This window comes from Akebia trifoliata, chromosome 12 (genome assembly GCF_017979445.1).
Source record: "Akebia trifoliata isolate Shusen 1 chromosome 12, ASM1797944v1, whole genome shotgun sequence".
Taxonomy (NCBI): domain Eukaryota; kingdom Viridiplantae; phylum Streptophyta; class Magnoliopsida; order Ranunculales; family Lardizabalaceae; genus Akebia; species Akebia trifoliata.
Genome location: NC_141386.1, coordinates 3,593,286 through 3,613,286, shown reverse-complemented (window position 1 = coordinate 3,613,286; position 20,001 = coordinate 3,593,286). Strand labels below are relative to the sequence as shown.

The 20,001-nt window shown below is 35.1% G+C and overlaps 1 protein-coding gene across 1 annotated transcript; it reads left to right on the top strand.

The window, feature by feature from the left end:
• Positions 1-1,652: 1,652 nt before the first annotated feature.
• On the top strand, positions 1,653-12,695 carry LOC147388654 (glycosyltransferase BC10-like). Its single transcript, XM_086417987.1, has 2 exons — positions 1,653-3,066; positions 11,760-12,695. The coding sequence occupies exons 1-2, from the start codon at positions 2,563-2,565 to the stop codon at positions 12,432-12,434; spliced, it is 1,179 nt and encodes a 392-aa protein (XP_086274113.1). The 5' UTR covers positions 1,653-2,562; the 3' UTR covers positions 12,435-12,695.
• The last annotated feature ends 7,306 nt before the right edge of the window (positions 12,696-20,001 follow it).

The window sequence follows — 20,001 nt, the reverse complement described above, 5'->3', positions numbered from 1 at the left end:
AGCAATAGAGGTGAAGCCCTCATTCACTACACAATCCCCTACATGATAAGAAAATAACCAAGGCTTTGAAGGGTAACTAGTAGAAAGATGCACAACAAACTAATTATTTTGTCAAGTGTCATGAGGTCACTTTGGGAAGGGAATTTTCATCTTTTTTTTTATTATGCATTTTCTATCCTCATAAAGAATTTTGATCTAAAAGGACTAGTCCCATCCGAAAGGGTGTTGCAAATACTACGATATCAAAAGAAAAAGAAAAAAAAAGTGGTCTTCGATATATTGAAGAGGATGGATTTTCTCTAACCCTTATCCAAGTTCTCTGTCTCTGTCTCTGGTCTATTTCATTTCCTCGACACAATGACAATCAATTTGATTTATGTGAATTTGGAGTCAATTCACTTGCATTAAATCTAATTTATCAAGCCACATTCACAAGTTTTAATTGGACTATATTAAATCAATGTGCCTTTTATTTCCATGTGGCACACCCTTTCTAACGAATGGATATTCCACTTACTAAGTTTCCTCGATGCCCATGATTAAAAAAAAATCCCAAATCCAATGATTAAAATTTTACTAATTAATCAATTTTTCATGTATGGGTGCTCAAGGAAAAAAAAAAAAAAAAGACAAGTATTTATGAATTGATATAGAATTGGGTAAAGTTCCTCAATAGCACGAGTAAGCGATCTAGACTTTATAATCTATTACCATCTTAGGCAGATTATGTGTGGTGTCATAAATAAATTGAAAATTAAGAGCATCAATGAATGAATTCTTTATAACGTATATTTAGGGACAAATCTACTAGTCCTAGGGTTGCAACATGTGTCGCCTTGAGATTTAGTGAGGTCGGTGGTAGAAAGGTTGTACTGAGCTCATAGGTCAGGGGAAGATGGCTTAGAGCTCAATGAGTTGGGGAATAGAGCCAAAAAGTATGAGGTCAGGGGAATCTCTCGAGTGCTGTGCATCACAAATCACTCCAAATCTCTTAAAAAATGATCCTATATAGAGATAAATTTTGAATAATGATTTTCTAACGAAAAAGTCTTCACTCGATCAATACTCAACTAACATGACACGAATACAGAGTCATAGATCTTTTTCCTTGGGATACACAACTACACATCTTTTACGAGGATACACAATTACAAATTCTTTGCACTAAAACTTTGCTTAAATTATTTTGTGGACTAATTTGGGTGTCGGAGGCTTTGTGATGTAAATACACTCAAGGGGATTCATAGGAGTAAAGGAGCATCAATAAGAAGGTTGCAAATCTCGAGGTATAACAAAAAAATTACATCTACAACATACTAAAATCAAAATTTATTATATACGATGATCCTGATTTTTATCTATCACATACCATTATGTTATAAAACATGAGATGAATAATGAAAATGATGTTTTTCGAAGAATTAACATCCTTAGCCTCATTTTACTAATGCCACACCAATTCTTACGTAAATCACCAATGAGTTGCACATAGTTGATGCGACGTTAGTAAAAGTTGGTGTGATAATAGTAAATCTTCAAAATAATCGCGTGTTACAGTTACAAATCCCGAGACGGAATCTCCCTACGGAGGCTATTTCGGTTCTGTTTGTTAAACTTTGAAAAATCTAAACTAATAAATACTCAAACAGAAAGAGAAAGAGAAAGAGAAAGAGAGAGAATCCAGAAAACATCTCTTTCTAGATTTATCGTTTCTACACGGCACTTTTTATGGTCGACTCTGGAGTCTCGAAAACTTCCCATTCTTTTGGACTCTCTCTCTCTTTCTCTTTGATCTTTCTGTACTTCTCCGCCTAACATTCAATTCTGTTTGAACTCTTCGTACAGAAACAAAAGAGAAGTCTCTCTGTCTGTCTCTCTCTCTCATAGTTTCTGACCCTCCCTTTTCTCTCACTAAAAGCCAGCACAATTCAAGCAATGAAGGAAGTCATGAATGGATCGATTCGATATCTCCATACGTCTTTGATTCTCCATAAATCTCTCCGAAATTAAAACGCCCATATGGTAATAATTCAACCCTTTTTTGTCATTTATGTTCTGTAAAAGTTGCTATTTTTGTCTCTTCTCTTGTTTTGCTCATCGAGGTAATATAATAAGTCGGTTTCAGTGAAATTCAATCTGATCTCGTTTTGATTCTTCATAAATTCCTCGCTAATCGAATATCCATAACGTAGAAATCCCACCCTTTTCGCTCTAGATGTATTAAGTTGCTGTTTGATACTCTGTTTTCGCCATTAGAAGAAGAAAAAAAATGATTTTTATCGTATCTTGGGTGATCTCGGTGAGTTTTTAATGCCAAGTTGGGTTTTTTCTTGATTAATTCCTCAAAATTCGAATACCCATGTTTCAAAGTTTCTACCCTTTTCTCCAATTTTGTTCTAAGTTGCTATCTGGGACTCTGGTTCCCCTATTAGAGAACAAAGAGATTGATCAGAAATTGTAAGATCCAAGCAAGTTTGCGAGGCAAAAAGTTTGTAGTTTAATTCAATAATCCTGAAAACGTGGTACCCAGAAGTCGAATTTGATACCAATATTAGATTTAAGATGAATCTAGAGGAAGGGAAGGAACCCATTGTGGTAACCCGAACGGCGCAATCTAGGGTTTTGCCACTTAGGCTATTCCAGTTCATTATGGTGTTTGTGGTAATGGGTGTTGGGTTTTTGATCATTAGTATGTATATGGTTCGGTATTTTGGAGTTCAAAATGTAGTTACAACAGCACGAACGAATTTTCAACCGTGTGTTGAAGAGCCGCCTAATCTAGACCGTTGGATTAGGCCTCCATCAAGTCTGATGCACACCATGAGTGACAAGGAGCTGTTTTGGCGGGCATCTTTAGTACCTCGAGTGAAGGAGTATCCATTCAAGAGAGTTCCGAAGGTTGCTTTCATGTTTTTGACAAGAGGGCCGTTACCGTTGGCACCTCTTTGGGAGAAATTCCTAAAGGGACATGAAGGGCTTTATTCGATCTATATTCATTCGTTACCATCTTACGATGCGAAGTTTCCGCCCTCTTCCATATTCTATCGAAGACAGATTCCTAGCCAGGTATGACATACCCTTATCTTCTTCATCCTTGTTTTTGTAGTTTTTGCTATATTTCATTCATTAGGAGCTATGTTCTTTACTGGTTTCTTGAGTTTTGATTCAATTAAGCACAAAGGCATGAGTTGTTATTGGAGAGGTTTTTCTTTAATTGCTGCCTGCATGAATCTATAAATTTCCCCAATGAAATCGTGCTTACATGTTTATCAGATATTTTATTGCTCCCTTTTTTGTGAGAATTCCTTTCATCCTTGGGAGGAAAAGGCTGCAGAATTTTCTAAGATGATCCTTTTAGGGAGAATTCTAGTGGGACCATTTTCTTGTCTGTTGGTGTTGGTTTCTTCTTTATGGTTTTGTGCAAGGGATTTAAACCTTGGTTTAATTGTTTACTTGTTGACCTGAAAACTAATGAATTTTACTATGATAGGTGAGTATCATATGTTTTATTTTGAGAGTAATGTTGTCAGAATTGAATCCGGATCAGAAATCTTAAGGAATACGATTCAAATCATAATGGCTGTTCGAGCACAAGATTCATTTGAATTTATTTGTGAGTTCAATTGATTTGAAAATATATATATGGGAGTGGTTCAGCAGCCCCTTATGGTGCCACACATTTTTTGTAAATTACTTTTGATGGGGTTACAAGTTTTGGAATAGGCTGATTTTTTGTGAGGATGATCTCTACGGTGAAGAGATCATCCTCACCAAAAATCAGCTCATTTTGAAACTTCTAACCCAAGTTTACAAGTTGAAGAATCGTGGACCATCCAATTTTTGTAAATCACTTTTGATGGGGTTAGTAGTTTTGGAATAGGCTGATTTTTGGTGAGGATGATCTCCTCATCATAGAGATCATCCTCACAAAAAATCAGCTCATTCCAAAACTTGTAACCCATGTTTTGAAAAATGTGGCACCATGTGTGGCACCATAATGGGGCTGCTGAACCGCTCCCTACATATATATATATATATATATATATATATATATATATATATATATATATATATATATATATAATGTATTATATGAATAACTATTACAACCCATCATAAAATGACTAGGTTTTATACATCTACTGAAGAGCAAGGACAAAACAATTTATCGGGCAATATTTTTATGCACTATAGAGCCACTGCTCTAAACTTGCAGTTCTACAAACAAGAGATATGTTTTCACAAGGAAAATTAACATGATGTATCACCACTTCGAGTCAAATGAAACAAGTTTTCATCTCTCATCAATGCTCAATTTTCATCCTACCAAATTGTATGCTTATCATCCATGTTAGGTGATCTTAGGTAATCAGTTAAACCCCCACTAATTTCAATATTATAGTTCAAGGTTTAAGAAGAACAAACAATAGGAACAAAATGGTCATTGTTTTCACTTGAAATGTACCCCATGTTTTACTCAGATTGTTAAATAGTTTTGAAACATTTGTGACTTCACCCACAAACTAAATTGTTCTGAAAGATTTTACTCTGGTGTTGATCTCCAATGAAGAATATCCTTGTAGAGGGCCCTTTTACAATACTCTTGGCTTATGTTGCAAGGGGCAGATTCTAGTATAAATTCTGGTATTTATTTATACTTCTAGTGAAAGTATTCATTAGTGTTCCAGCTCATAGTTACTACATAGTGTAATAAATGTGTAGAATTTACCTCCTACAGGTAGGGTTGTCAACGGATGCTTATCGATTCGAATACAGCAATATCTGAATTCGAAAATTTTATCTGATATCTGAATCTGAATCTGACGGATGTTCTAAAATTATATCCGAATTCGAATCCAATTATCCTATCGGATATCGGATAATATCCTATTCTAAATTCGAATTTTCGACTATCCATTGACACCCCTACCTACACGCGTCTAAATCTGAGAATGATTTAGTGACTGGGCATGGTAGATTTTAGCACTGCCCTACCTTGTGGTACCTAAAGTTTTTTACAGCTCTACCTAGCATAGCATGGATGACTCAAGTTGGGTGCATGCTCTTCTCTAGATGGGGAATAGTATATCACAATAGATTCTATAAAACGAGCTCTCTTTTTTCCGAGTTGAAATTAAGAGAAGATCTTGAGAATCTAAAAGTGATTGACTGTGTCAATCACATTCTTTCCTAAGTGGATAACTTCCATTTTGAAGGTAATTTTCATTAGCTAATCATAAGATTTATGAGAAGATCACCATAAATCCCTATGAACAAGAAAAACGGTGATGTGACCAATGGGGTAGTCAAGGAAAGAGATTAGCCTATAAATAGGGGAAAAAATCGTGAATTAGAAGAATTTTTGGAAGGTGATTTAATCATATAGTTACTTTCTGCAACATTCATTCTAACTTGAGCGTCAAAGGGTGTTTGACAGGTATTACGCTGGTGCCCCAGTTTATCTTTGGAGTAGGATTGACCATGGGCTAAATACTACCCGTTTACCTAACTCATCTGACCCAAATAAATTGGATACAGGGAAGAGTAGCCTCAAGCACTGAGGCAAGAGACAGAGGAAGACATGAAGGCAACTATGATTCATGTCATTTAAAATACGACGAAAGGAAAAGTGGGAGAGTTAAGTAGAAACGAGGATAAAGATGCACCAAGCAACACACATGGAGCATGTTTACACAACCCGAAATGGATCCATTGAGTTGGTTGCAAATCAGGAAGGCGTGACAGTGACATTCTCAAATAAGGATCTTGAGTGAGTATTTCACCCTTACTATTATGCGTTGGTGGTTACGTTACATGTGGGAAACTTCACCCTCATAATGGAAAGTTTAATTGTTATCCTTTATGAAGCCGTTTTTGTGTAGATGGGACTGAGAAGGTCTATTTTGACGTCCTCAAGGGCACCGTTGGTTGGATTTGATGTGTTCGCTTGGTCTTTGGATGCCCGAGAATTTCGGATCTGTCTCGAGATGATATTCCATTATCTCAATGTATCAAGGGTTCATCCCATGAAATAAAAGTCAAGACTACTTGCACCACATTTGCGAGAAACACTAGATGAAGAGATCAACAAACTGATCAAAGTAGGGTTTATTCGAGAGGTCCAATACCCAAATTGGATTGCAAACATTGTAGCAGTCCTAAAGAAAAGGGAAAGTCATAGTCTGTATTAACTTCACCAATTTAAATAAAGAATGTCCAAAAAATAACTACTTCCCTATGCCCAGAGTAGATCAGTTATTGGACGCTACAATAGGGTATGAAAGATTATCTTTCATGGACAGTACTCGGGTTATAACTAGATACAATTCAAAATGGAATATCGAGAGAAAAAACATGCATCACCGAGCAGGGATTGTGTTGTTATAGAGTTATGCCGTATGAATTAAAGAATGTAAGGGTGACTTACCAACGACTAGTAATAGGCTTGTTGGGAATCTCTTGGTGAAGAGTAGGAGAAATGAGCATCATATAGCTGAGCTTGAAGAAGTTTTTTCACGGATGAGGAAGATTAAGATGAAGCTCAATTTAGAAAAGTGCACCTTCATCGTAACGTTAGGAAATTTTTGGAGGTATCTACTCACTAGGAGGGGTATATAGGTAAATTCAGATCAGATCAGAGCTCTCATGGAAATGCCCTCTCTAAAGACGAAGAAGTAAGTCCAGAAGTTGGCAAGAAGGATAGTTGCGTTGAACATATTTATTTCCAGGTCATCATACAAGTGCAGATACTTATACCAACTCTTGAGGAAAAACACAAGGTTTGAGTGGATTGAAGTCTGTGAGAAGGCTTTCATTATGCTAATAATGTACCTGTGGAAACCACCCATTCTCTCCAAGCCACAGGAAAGAGAGGTTGGGAGTGTACTTAGCAATGTCAGAGTATGTTGTCAGCTAAAAAGTATTTTCCCACAGACAACACCAAAGATTTTCGGATTAAATTTTTGGGCTTGCTTTGGACAACTTTAATTGCTTTAGCATTCAGTGATGGGTTCTCCTTTTCCAAAGGCAAGTTAGGACATCGGTTTGATACCTACTAAACACCCTCTGATGCTTAAGTTAGAATGGAAGTTGTAGAAAGTAATGGTTATATGCTTAAAACACATTCAAAAAAGTTATCTTCTTCACAACTTTTTTCTGTATTTATAGGCTAATCTCTTTCCTTAATTACTCCTTTGGCTATATCACCATTCCCTTATTTGTGAGGATTTAAGGTGATCTCATAAATCTTAGGTTTAGCTGACAGAAATTACCTTTAAAAATGAAAATTATTCACTAAGGAAAGGACGTGATTGACATAGTCAATCACTTCTAGATGTTCGAAATCTTCTTCCAACTTCAATTTGAAGAAGAGGAGAGCTCATTCTAAAAATCTACTCTGATCTACCCTTCCCCATTGGGTAAGAGTAGGCACTCCGCTATGCTATGTTGAGAAAGGTTGTCAAACACTTTACGTACTACAAGACAGGGCAGTACTAGAATCTACCTTGCCTAGTTGCTAAATCATTATTGGATCTAGACACTTAAGGTCCAAATTCAACTCATATTAATTAATGTAAATTTAATTAAGAAAAAAAGATGAAATCAACGCAGGTAGAAAGAGGTCAAGGCGACCAACCTAGAGAGACTGAAACTACCTCAATAATGAATCTAAAAAACAAAGTCCACAAGATTCTACTAGAATTGAGATTCCCAGTTGAAAATTAAATCTTCAAAATAAAGTCCCCTAGATTCTTGACATTTCTTACTCTAGTATACAATGGACCCAAAATACTTATAATAATCTATCTCCCCATTGTTGTGCTTCTTCTATTCAAACACCCTCCTATTCCTTTCCTTCTAATGCCTCATTAGATTGCAAACTGAAGAAGAACTTTGACCGATTTAGGAATCATCCACTTAGATGCTCACAAGATGGAAAAAATTGGACCATATGGACTCTTTTTATTCCTTTATTTTCTATTTGCAACTCTCTTCTTTTCTTATCACTTTATCATGCAACAATTTACCTACCATAGGTTTGGAGAGCGTAAATACCATGGTCACGATGAATGAATGGTGTACCCTTATTGTTTTGTTACTTCACTTCAAAGGGAAAAATTGTTAACCATTAGATGTGAATAAATGTGGTCAGATTGATTATATGGCCATCATTTACTGTGAGTTTCACATGTTTCTCTCGGTATCCAAAAAATAAATCTTTATCGAGATGTGGAATATCCCATAATAAAGAGTCTTGTTTATGAAAACTTAATATCTTGCAGGAAAGGGATGTTCCATAAATCTCACTAAAAAATCTCAAGAAAAAAGTGTTATAATATTCCAAATCTTCCTCTCTCTCTCTCTCTCTCTCTCACACACACACACACACACACAAACAAACAAACAAAAAAACACAATTACGAGCTCAGAGGCCTACTTCCTCTCATCCTTGCAGTTCTAATGTAGAACTCTCTTCATTTGGTGTGCCAGGTCTGCAACCACAAAAAACCTACTCTTTTATAATGGGCCTCTTCCTCTACCTAAATGCTTGCTACTGAAATCAATCACTAGGATCTCTCTATCTCTTAAGTATCACTAACTAACCGAACTAAATCCCTAAAATATTTCCTTCTATAAATTTCTGCCTCTATCTCCAAACTCTAAAATATTTCTAAAACATCTCCCATTTATATCATCATGGAATCACACTTTCCAGTGTCTTAATTACTTGGTTTTTTTTTATTTTTTTATTTTATAGGTTTTATATAATACATTGTCTTTGGAAAACTTGAACAAACCTTTGGTCCAGAATTCACCATTCAAGTGGATATTTTTTATATAGGTCCTTCGAAGGGTAACCCAAAGGGGTTGGCCTAGTGGCAAGCTGAGTGTTGATAAGCTCTTCAGGAAGGGTAGGTCAAGAGTTCGAAACCCCACGAAGCAATGTATTCGTTGGGGCCACCTTCCAGGATCTGGTTGACCCTCGACTCAGCCAATTGCACGTGGGACTTTCCGAGGGGGCGGTGCGTGTGACTGTGGGATTAGTCTCACCCGAAGGGTGGGGATACCCATGATAAGCCAACAAAAAAAAGGGTCCTTCAAAGGGTGGCTTAACATTCATGGGTTAGTCTCTCAAAGATTGTGCCATTTAGACTAACCTCTTTTTTTGGTGCGGGGACTTCAAAATGAGATAAAAAATTCCCTCTTGGTAAACTTTGTGACGTGTGTGCTGATTTAAACCGTTGCACATAACTAGATACATGTAGAATTTGGGAATTTTTAGAACTATTTAGGCTCTGGAGTAGAATTGCATGTTCCATGGTAATATAGTATAAGAATCTGATAAGCATGATGGACCATTGTCTAACATCGGTCTATTAGTAAATTTGGTGGGATGATTCTAACTGTTGATGTATTGTATTTAATTTATGACCAGAGAATTTTTCACCTTTGTGTGGGGTCTTATATGCATCTAGTGGCACGTCGTTAGAAACTACAAAGTCAATGCAAACAAATAAATATAGTATAGGCCTAGCAAAACAAAATATCAAGTATCCCAAAGATTTGGTGAACGAGTCCTGTTCCTCCATTCCACTTTTTCCAACTATTTTGTTATTGAAAGAGTATGTGTGAGATTATTAGTATTACACTAACTAATATATTCTTAAGTGATATGTTTAAAATACTAATTTATTTACAATTTATGTTAGAAATGATGTGTTCAATAATAATTTTATACATAAACACATGGACAAAATATTATTATAAAACATTTTAATAATCAGAATAGGTCCATTTGAAATTATAGAATTTTACACCACCTATTTTTGATTTGTTAGTATCATACACTTTGGTTCACAGTTCCTAATTTTATTGCATAGTGCCTGTGATGAACATGAGCGATTGAAGGTTACATGTGTGTGTAAATGCGTGTGGGTGTACCATTACCACACAAAATATCGTGCGCGCGTGTGTGTGTGTGTACCATTACCACACAAAATATCACAGTCAATCTTGCGTTCCTAATGTCATGAAAAGCTGACTTGATGTTCCAACCTAATAGCAGTCCTCAACACATGCCAAACATGGATTGTCTATTCAACATGGCCTGTTCTATAAAAATACCCACTGATTATTTGAATATTGAAGCTTACTTTGATGATTTGTAATCCTGGGCCAGTCACAATAGGTGTTTGTATATAAGAGAGAACAACTGAAATAAAGTGTATTTTAGCTTGGTGTGAGGTTTTTCTTTGTTGAAGGGGATTCATCCAATACCTTCATATAGATTGAAGGCCATGGAAACTAGCTAACATTTTTGATTGTTTCATCAACTGCGCAATATTCTGTATACTTACGCTCCTTATAACAATAACACGGACATGTAAGACTGTTCAACATTCGTGTTTGCATATGGAATGTTAGACACACTAACCCCAAAATCAATACCCTGACACATCCTTAGAATGAATTCCATATGTTTTAATTTTTTTTAAATACTTCAGTTCATGGTAAATATAAAATATAGAAAGAAGCGATAATTGGTCAAATCATATATCAAGATATGTTAATAATAGTTCGAATCAAAATCTTTGAATAAATTAAGATTTTTTTGAAGATGTGTTTCGGCATGTGTTCGACACCTATGTCACCCATTTCGTTGTTACTAGTCCGAACTACAAACCAGTATGAAGTGAACCGGTTCGCAATACGGTTTGTACTAAATTCGTGAAGTCAAGTGAACCACAAACCTATTGAGTGTATATTTTCCTCCACTCTCGGGTGTGTCATACCCCAGTTAAGCGTTGAGACCCTCTTATATTCATAGTTCTCCCCTTCTTCATCAATCGGTCTTTTGGGGTAAATGGTTGTCAACATGGTATCAAAGTGCTAGGTTCGTATAGGTCACGGGTTCGAATCTTTCTACCTAATGGGTGAGGGGGAGTGTTGAGTGTATATTTTCCTCCACTCTCGGGTGTGTCATACCCCAGTTAAGCGTTGTGACTCTCTTATATTCATAGCTCTCCCCTTCTCCATCAGATCGATTTTTTGGGGTAAATGGTTGTCAACAGAACCCACCAAATTTTGATTGGGTTCAGTGAACCAAAGCATTAAGTCCAGCGAACCAAACCAATTTATTATATTTTTTTCATTATTTATATTTAAAATTTGGATTATTTTATTAATTTATTTCTATTTAACTTGGAATTTTTTAACATAATAATTGTACTTATAACTTGTATACTTGAATTATATATATATGCACAAGTGAACCAAGCTAGCAAACCAATCTAGGAAACCAAAATGAACCAAGAAATGAATTATCTCTGCCTATCCCTACAAACCGGGTTCATTCTAAGAAAACCAAAATGAACCAAGAAATGAATTATCTCTGCCTATCCCTACAAACCGGGTTCATTCTAAGGAAACCAAAATGATCCAAGAAATGAATTCTCTCTGCCTATCCCTACAAACCAGGTTCATTCTAGAGTGGCGAACCATGAACCCGAATTCAAACCGATGAACCAGGTAGCATAGTTCAACACTGCAAATTCTTATAGACAAAGGCATAATTGTAAAATTCGTATCCAGCCTTGTCCCCTTACTACAAAATTTTCTTTTGCCATACATGCTTCCATCCTATATCTGTTTCATAGCCCATGGCTATATTCCCTCATCATTATGTCATTTTATTTCCTAATTTTATAGAATCTCATTCTATATATTCTATCTTACTAGATAATGTTATGGGTGTGCAGGTGACTGAGTGGGGGAAGATGAGTTTATGTGATGCTGAGAGACGACTTCTTGCAAATGCTTTGCTCGATATTTCTAACGAACGGTTTGTTCTCCTATCTGAGTCATGCATTCCTCTATACAACTTCAGCATCATCTATCATTACTTGATGAGATCAAGGTATAGCTTTATGGGTGCGTTCGATGATCCCGGGCCCTACGGCAGAGGACGCTATAATCCCAACATGGCACCCGAGGTCAACATCTCACAATGGCGTAAAGGGTCACAATGGTTTGAAATTAACCGAAAGCTTGCAGTCAACATAGTGGAAGACACTACATTCTACCCTAAGTTCGAAAAGTTTTGTCGGCCAGCATGTTATGTGGATGAGCACTATTTCCCGACTATGATGACTATTCGAGCCTCACAACTCTTAGCGAATAGGACCATCACTTGGGTTGACTGGTCAAGGGGAGGTGCCCATCCGGCTACATTCGGAAAAGGTGATGTTACAGAGGAATTCTTTAAGAGAATTTTCGAAGGTCGCCCCTGCCTTTACAATAACCAGCCGAGTTCAGTTTGCTTCCTTTTTGCAAGAAAGTTTGCTCCTAGCACTTTGGAGCCACTATTACAACTCGCACCGAAGTTTCTTGGGTTCGACAAACAACATTTAATGAATGTTACTTCTCGGAGATGAGATGAAATGGAGAATCGTACTTTACGAGGCTCTGGTAATATCGTCATACCATTTATAGGTAACCCACTTGAAATATCAACTAATGGAGTGACATTAGACAACCCGGGGTTGAGATGGGTTCAGAACCCGGCCTCTTTAAGGGATATGATCGGTTGCATTCTTGTTATACGTCGATTTCAATAGGTTTCAGTATTACGGTACAAGAATTTTCAGATGTACAGAACAAGTTCGTGGATATAATTCCATAGACATATTCTTGTATTTGAGGTCATAATCATCAATTTCGTTAGAGCATAATTCGTCTGAACTTTGCATGCCGCCTTGTAATTTTAGTTTCAGGCCCCAAATGAAAGCTTAGAAAGTATTTCTTTTTTCCTCAAAAAAGGATTTTGTTACTGTTTTGAAACTCTAATAGAGTAGAATTTTCTTATTAAGCAAATATTTACAATGAAATTTTTTTCTAAGCTTTCATATCTGGCCTAAATTGATTGTTCACCCATTGTTTTACATGGGTTCTGCAATATTTTCGTCAACATTATTTGATTTCGATACTAGCATCGTTTGAGTATGAATCTATGGTGATCCCGAGGCATTGGCGTGCAAGTGTGTGGTGCAGATTTCCATTTTACTATGGTACACCCTGCCTCTTTGACCATTATTGAGATTGATGGGCAGTAATGATAATGGGAAATGAGTCAAAGAGCATATTATTAAAGTGCTAAGTAGGTTTAGAATTTAGTGAGCTAATGTAGGTTGTGTGTGAAAACATAGATTATAGGTTAGAATTCAAGTTAATTTTTTAGATAATCTTATGGTATAAAGTTGTGGAGTTTGATGTTACGTTTTTTATGTGTCAAGTAACATAAAAGATTTGGCTTTCACTTTCAAGTTTCGATAACGTGGATTGAGATAGTGAAAGTAGATACGAACGCACTTTCAATAATAAAATACGTGGCTTTAGAAATAGTGAAGTGGAGAAATTTGATTCATTACGCCAATCCTAAATACTTCGAATTTAGCTTTTTGAAATGAATAATGATTTTCGGACCCCCCCCCCCTCCTCTCTGACATGCACCCTCATCACAGATTTATAAATCATTTGCCTCGTGATATGTAAAATCATAAATCTGTTCTTGTGTATTCCGAGGCAGATGATCTATGGTTCTATGATGGGGGTGTGTGTCAGAGGGGGTGTCAGATTATCACAATTATTTTAAAATTGATGACAAACCCCCTAACAAAAGTGATCAAAATTCCCCCCCATCTTCGACCTCTTATCATTAATTTAGAAGACAAAATAATAGAGAAAATGGAGCATTTAATGAAATCGTATAGTTATTTTGGAACCAAAAGGGCAAAACCCAAAGTTGAAGAAAGGTTTTTGAGAAAATTCAAAAAGTGTTTTAGCTTCGACATCCTATTTTGGTCATTTCCATGTTAGTCTCTAATAAAAAGACTACAGTCATGACTTATGTCATCAATTTAATAACATGGGTATCTCAAATATTCATCAAAATGGGTTGCAATGTCAAAATTACAGCTCTTTTTTGTATGTTGTTCCATGCCATATTAGCAATTTCCATTTATGGAAAATATTCTCCACGAAATTAATTCAAGTACGGTGAATATGAATATGCATCCAATATTAGTGGACCTCACTTTTTAAAAGCTCAAACATACACTTCCTCCCTGACGTGGCATGATCGAGAACCACAGATCTTTTTCTAAGGATACAAAATTGCATATCCCCATAAATTTGTGCAATTGTGTATCCTAAGGGAAAATGTCTGTGGTTGTAACACATGCCACATCACAGGGCATACAGGAGTATATGTCAGAAGGGGGTATTAGAAAATCATTATTCTTTTCAAGATCGTGATAATTAGTCTTTATCTTTGAATTAATCATTCATTAAATCTAGTCCGTTAACATATATAAAGTCAATCTTGAGGTCTTCTTGACGATGGATGCAGCTTAGTAAAACCTTTTTCCTCACTTATGTTGGTTAGGAAAGTGTCAGTCTTTGGTTAAGGTGACCCCATATGGTTTGATTACAAATCTACACTCAATAATGGTAATCCCTAGGCATCAGTGTGCCAAATGTGTGGTGTAGATTCTACTTCGTGGACTGCTTCTTTGACCTTTCAAATTAATGGGCGATGATGGTAATGGGGATATTTTAGTGAATTGGGGGAATGGTTTTAAGACTCAATTTTATGTCTCGTCTCGTCTCGTCCAGGCTTGATATCGAGTTGTCTTAGATGAGTTTTTCGATACGTTTGAGACGTCTTGTGAGACAAATAAAAAAATTGAACGTGAGTCTTAAATCTCGATCAAAAAAGTGATTTTGTGAGTTGGTCTCATTTAGTTCTGATACCGAGTTAACTCGGACGATACGTCTTGGACGAGTTTTAAAATCATGATTGGGGGACATTAAATAATATTATTATATTATATTTAATTACCTGTTAATCAAAACAACTAAATGATTTATGGTGGGTATCAAATTGAGGGTCTATTTGTAATTATTGACACAAAACAGTATAAAAATTTTAATTTTCTTTAAAAGAGTGACTTTAAGAGAAGTTCACAGCGCTGATTGTTGATGTGGGGTCTACCAAATGAACAGTCCACATGTACAGTAGAGTTAGGTCGGTTGGAAATGTATCTTTCCCATGTGGCCATGTGATGTGTGGGACTTTAAATTTTAATCAATAACTTATATTTGTTAGTCACACACCTAAACTATTAGGCAAAAGAAAATTAGGAAACAAAATTATTAAAGCTCCATGTGATGTTGTGATGTGTGTGCACTTTTTAGAGAAATAGTTTTAGGGTAATTAAAACAAACCACTCCCCATTTTAATAAACATTTGAGATGCACCCTTATGTTTTCAAAATGATCCCTTGACTATAGTCTTCTTTGAGAGATTAATGAAAAATCAGCAAAAACACTTGAGTTTTGTTTCTTTTTTTTTCGAAAATCCTTATCTAGTCACAAAGTTTTTTGAATTTTTCTTAAAATTCAAAAAATTCTCTATATAAGGGACTAGCAGATAAATCCAATAATCTATGAATTAATTGTGATTTATTAAGTAATCGTGAAATATGGTAACATTTTTATCCTTCACCCTTAAAATTTTATTATTTTCAACATTTAAATGTCAAGAGCAAGATAGGTGTTTTAGGGAGGTTGGAGATGATGGTTTTGGTAAGAAATCCAAAAACATCATTCATACATTCTTAGAAAAATTTATTACTAAACAAGTTATCTGAATTAAAATAAATGAAGTTATCCCTTAGGTGACTTATCCAAATAAAGCAAGAGTTAGAGAATATTGTATTTTAGGAAAATCAAGGATTACTAAATAAATAAAACTAGTGATAATCTGACACTCTTTTTCAAACACCCCCCATACACTCTCTGACCTGGTAGTTACATAATCATAAATCTTTTTCTTGTGTATACCGAAGCAAAGCATCTACGATTCTAGAATATTTGGAGTCGAGTCTGCAATTCTACCCATCAAGCATTTTTAGCATGGTGTTAGAAAAAATCGTTTATGTATCAGTAGCTGAATGAAAGGTGTTGTTTTCTTCAGATTCATGAAATTCATCAAAAACCCAAAGATCATATAAGTCGTTTGCTTTTGAGAAATCTTTAGAACGTTAGATTATCGTGCCTCAATAAATAAAATTTTTACCTAAAAAGATTGAAAAGATCAAAAATATTTTAAAACAGGATTTTTAATGAGAAATTGAAGATCAAGGTCATGTTTCTCAAATGAGTTGTGCTGGAATGACTTCAAGCTGGAGCTTCATATCGCACTTTCTTGACATGAAAGTGTATGAGAACCATAGATGCTTTTCATTGAGATTCAATCTAAGGTCACTTTAGCATTAATCTTCTCAAATAGACATAAAAATCATTCTATGCCAAAATGTGACTCACCCCAAATCTGTTTGAAAATGTACGGGCTAGGGGTTACATGAACGGATTTTTATGTGATCCAAAAACGCATTTCAAGAACCGGATCCGAATTGAGACCCAATGAAGAAAACACCTCTAAAACGCTAAACCAGTCAAAGGATATTATCGTAAATAAAAATAAAATAGGACGGTTCCACTAACGTCCGGAATGGAAACTATCAAAACCCTTTCAAAGTGCTTTGAAAAGCGGTTACTTTTCGTTTCAGATTCAAATAAATTGAAACCAATAATTTTCCCATTTTACCCTCACCCGTAATTTTCGTCGAAATAGAGGCTAAAAAAGCCGTATCATTTACTCAGGAATCCAAAGAGTCCAAATTACACAAGAACCTGTCGTTTTCAAATGTGGGGTCACTTTAGCCAGGTGTCAAATTGCCAGCTAATACAATTGTTACGTTTTTCCTGCCGAAATTTTTCTCATAAATACCCCTCGCTTTCTCCACTGGGGTCACTTTAGCCAGGTGTCAAATTGCCAGCTAATACAATTGCCATTACGGGCAGCTCAAAAACAAAAACTGCCCGAAATTATTTTAATTTTCTCCATAAATACCCCTCGCTTTCTCCACTATTAGATCCCTCACCAAAACAGAGAAAATCTGAGAGAGAGAGAGAGAGAGAGAAAGAAAGAAAATGGAGAGTTTCAGTTGCAGAGCTTCGTTTTGTGCTCTAATGGCGATCGTTTTCGTCATTTTGTCCTTTGTTGGAAATGCTTACGCAGCTGAAGCTCCAGCTCCGAGTCCAACCTCTGCTGCAGGTGCTGTATCTCCATCGTTCATGGCTTCTTTTCTCTTCTCAGTTGTGGTGTTTTTGTTTGGATCTCTTTATCGTTGAAGCTTCAACGATCTGAATCTCTGATTTCGGTTCCTGATGGTTTATGTGTTTTGAAATCTGAGATTTAGAGTCGTTTTCGTGGGATACAGGTCAGATCTACGTGTTTTCTGATTTTTTAGTAGCTTTTCTTTTTAGAATTTTTGGAGTTGTGTTTGATGGATTTGTTATGGAGCGTGTCGATTCGTCTGGTTGTTTAGGTCTTGTGATAGTGGATCTGACGAAATTTTTAGGATTTGTGTCGTTTAGAGATCATATAGGAAATAAGATTGTTGTTCTTGATTGATGGATTTCTGATACTTTGTTATAGATCGTTTGATGGATTTCGCTGTGTATGAGACTATTGATACTCTGATATATAGAAATATTACTGGTTTCTGTTGTTAAATCTTTGTTTGTGCTTTATTTCATCATGTTTCGTGTCTTTTTCTTTCTTTTTAATTTAAGTTTTATTTAATAAAATGGAGGGATGGACGAAACAGAGAGACAGCTGTTTTCTTTTGTCTCTAAGCATCCTTTGGACTCGTTGCCTTATGAAATGTAATTTTTAATCCCTACTAAACCTAGTTGACTCGCCCAGGTCATCTGTACTCGGATAATGTGTTTTAACTTTGGTTTACGACATAAGCACATGTATCAAAACGGTTTATTTGTAATTTAAAATATTGAAGGATTTTTAAAAGATTACATAGTAAAAAAAAAAATAAACTTTTGTAATTTTAAAAACTAAGGAACGCGTGATTATAGGGTCATTGATTGTAATTTTCTTTGATTTTTATCAAAATGACTCTAATTGTATTAAAAAATAAATGTGGGGCTATTTATGGTACTCAAATTTTGGTGTTGAACCATTTCTATTCATAATCACAAAATTCTCCGAATTAGAGGTTAGCGGATTAATTCGACGAATTGATGAATCAATCGAATTGATGAATTAATCGATAATCCCTTAATTAATCATAAAATATGGTAATATTTGTATCTTTCACATCCACAAACTTTATTTTATTTTTACATTCAAACTGAAGATTGGATTTAGAAAGTGGTTGAAGATTATGTTTTGGTAAGAAATCCAAAATAATATTTTGTATAATCTTTGAAAATTTCCCATTTTTTAAGGAAAATTTTCCGATTTAACTGGATTGAACACTCACCGAATAATTGTCGAATCTGAACATCGTTACTATGACTTGGCCTTGTTTATATATAAAAATGGTCTCATATTCAATAGTTTATAGGTAGATTACCAATTAATTTGTTGATCACTTGATTTAATTGGTTAATATTCCTATTTTGGATACTTTTGTTACTATTTTTAAAAGGGTAATTTAGTAAATCCCGCAGTGAAATTGGTGATGTTATGTATACATATGTGAAATGCGTGATTAGCTCTACCCTAACTTTCTTTTTTGTCAAAGAGTTAACAACGACTTTTTGATTTCTTTTTTCTTTTCTTCAAAATTTGGGTATCTTTCATTACACTGAAAATCAGGGGAAAATTGAAATTTCGTGAAAAATGATAATAAAGTCAATTTTCATCCTTCCATAAAAAACGGACATTGCAGCTAGGGGTAATTATTTTGGAGGGGATTTTTACTAAATTGCCATTTTAAAAACCAGATATGATTGGAAAAATGTTCGTCCATTCAAATCCGATAATATTAGGTCACAATCGAGGAACATCAGATCTTAATGGATCAATAATGCTCTAAGTTGGGAATGGGGACCCAATTAAATTTTTTGAACTATCTGTCGGCTTCAAAGAATTGAAGGAACCATATCCTCTACATGACACGTGGGTCCTCAATTTTTTGGGGGAGTTTTAAGTATTACACACCCCTTGACCTCAGACTAGACTAATGAAAAATCATCTCAATTCCGTTGATGTTTTTCATCAGCCTCTTCATTGTCATTTTCATCCCATGAAGTTATTTATGAACGGAATTGAGGTCATTTTTCATTAATCGACCCTAGAGTGGAGAAAAATGACGGTGAGATGTCATTGATTTAAAAACGTAGACTAATGATAATCTAACTAGAAAAATGTCACTAGAAATTCACTTGCTAATGTAGCATGTGTAATAAATTCATTTTGCTAACTTGGATGTGTGTGTAGAACCGATCCATTTCCTTGTGTATCTCAAAGAAAAAGATAAAGAAAAAAATATGGGTAATTTTGTTGACACGATCAAACAGTTAATAAAAACGATTGTCAGTTAACAGAGAAGGTAAAATGTCCAAAATACATATGTTGAAATAATAAAAATATTTTTTAAGTAGAATAATCCAATTGTGTTCGATCTAATCTTTCTAAATACAATAATCTTAAGAATTCCAATTGTTTTCAACACAATTTCTCATGAATTTATATCTATATATTGAAGTTCTAAAGTTAAATTTCGTTGTGTCCAACCTGTGTTCATCATTTTCAACTTAATTTCATATTTTTCAACCTAAATCCATTGTGTTCATCTCAATCTCATTGTTTTAATCTCACATCAAAGACATTCTTTGATACAATGATAATTCAGTGAAACAAAAAGGAAAAAAAAAATAGAGAGAAAATACAAAACAATAAAGAAAATAAAATTAGAAATACCCTCTCCTATAATGCAACCCCCCACTCACTCACAAGAAGGAATACAAACTTTTTTTTTTTTTTTTTTTTAAATATTTTCCACGGAAACTTAAGCATTGAGGTCAAAATTGTTTAAAGAACTCGTACGAGAGTTCAAACCTCCACCCAAT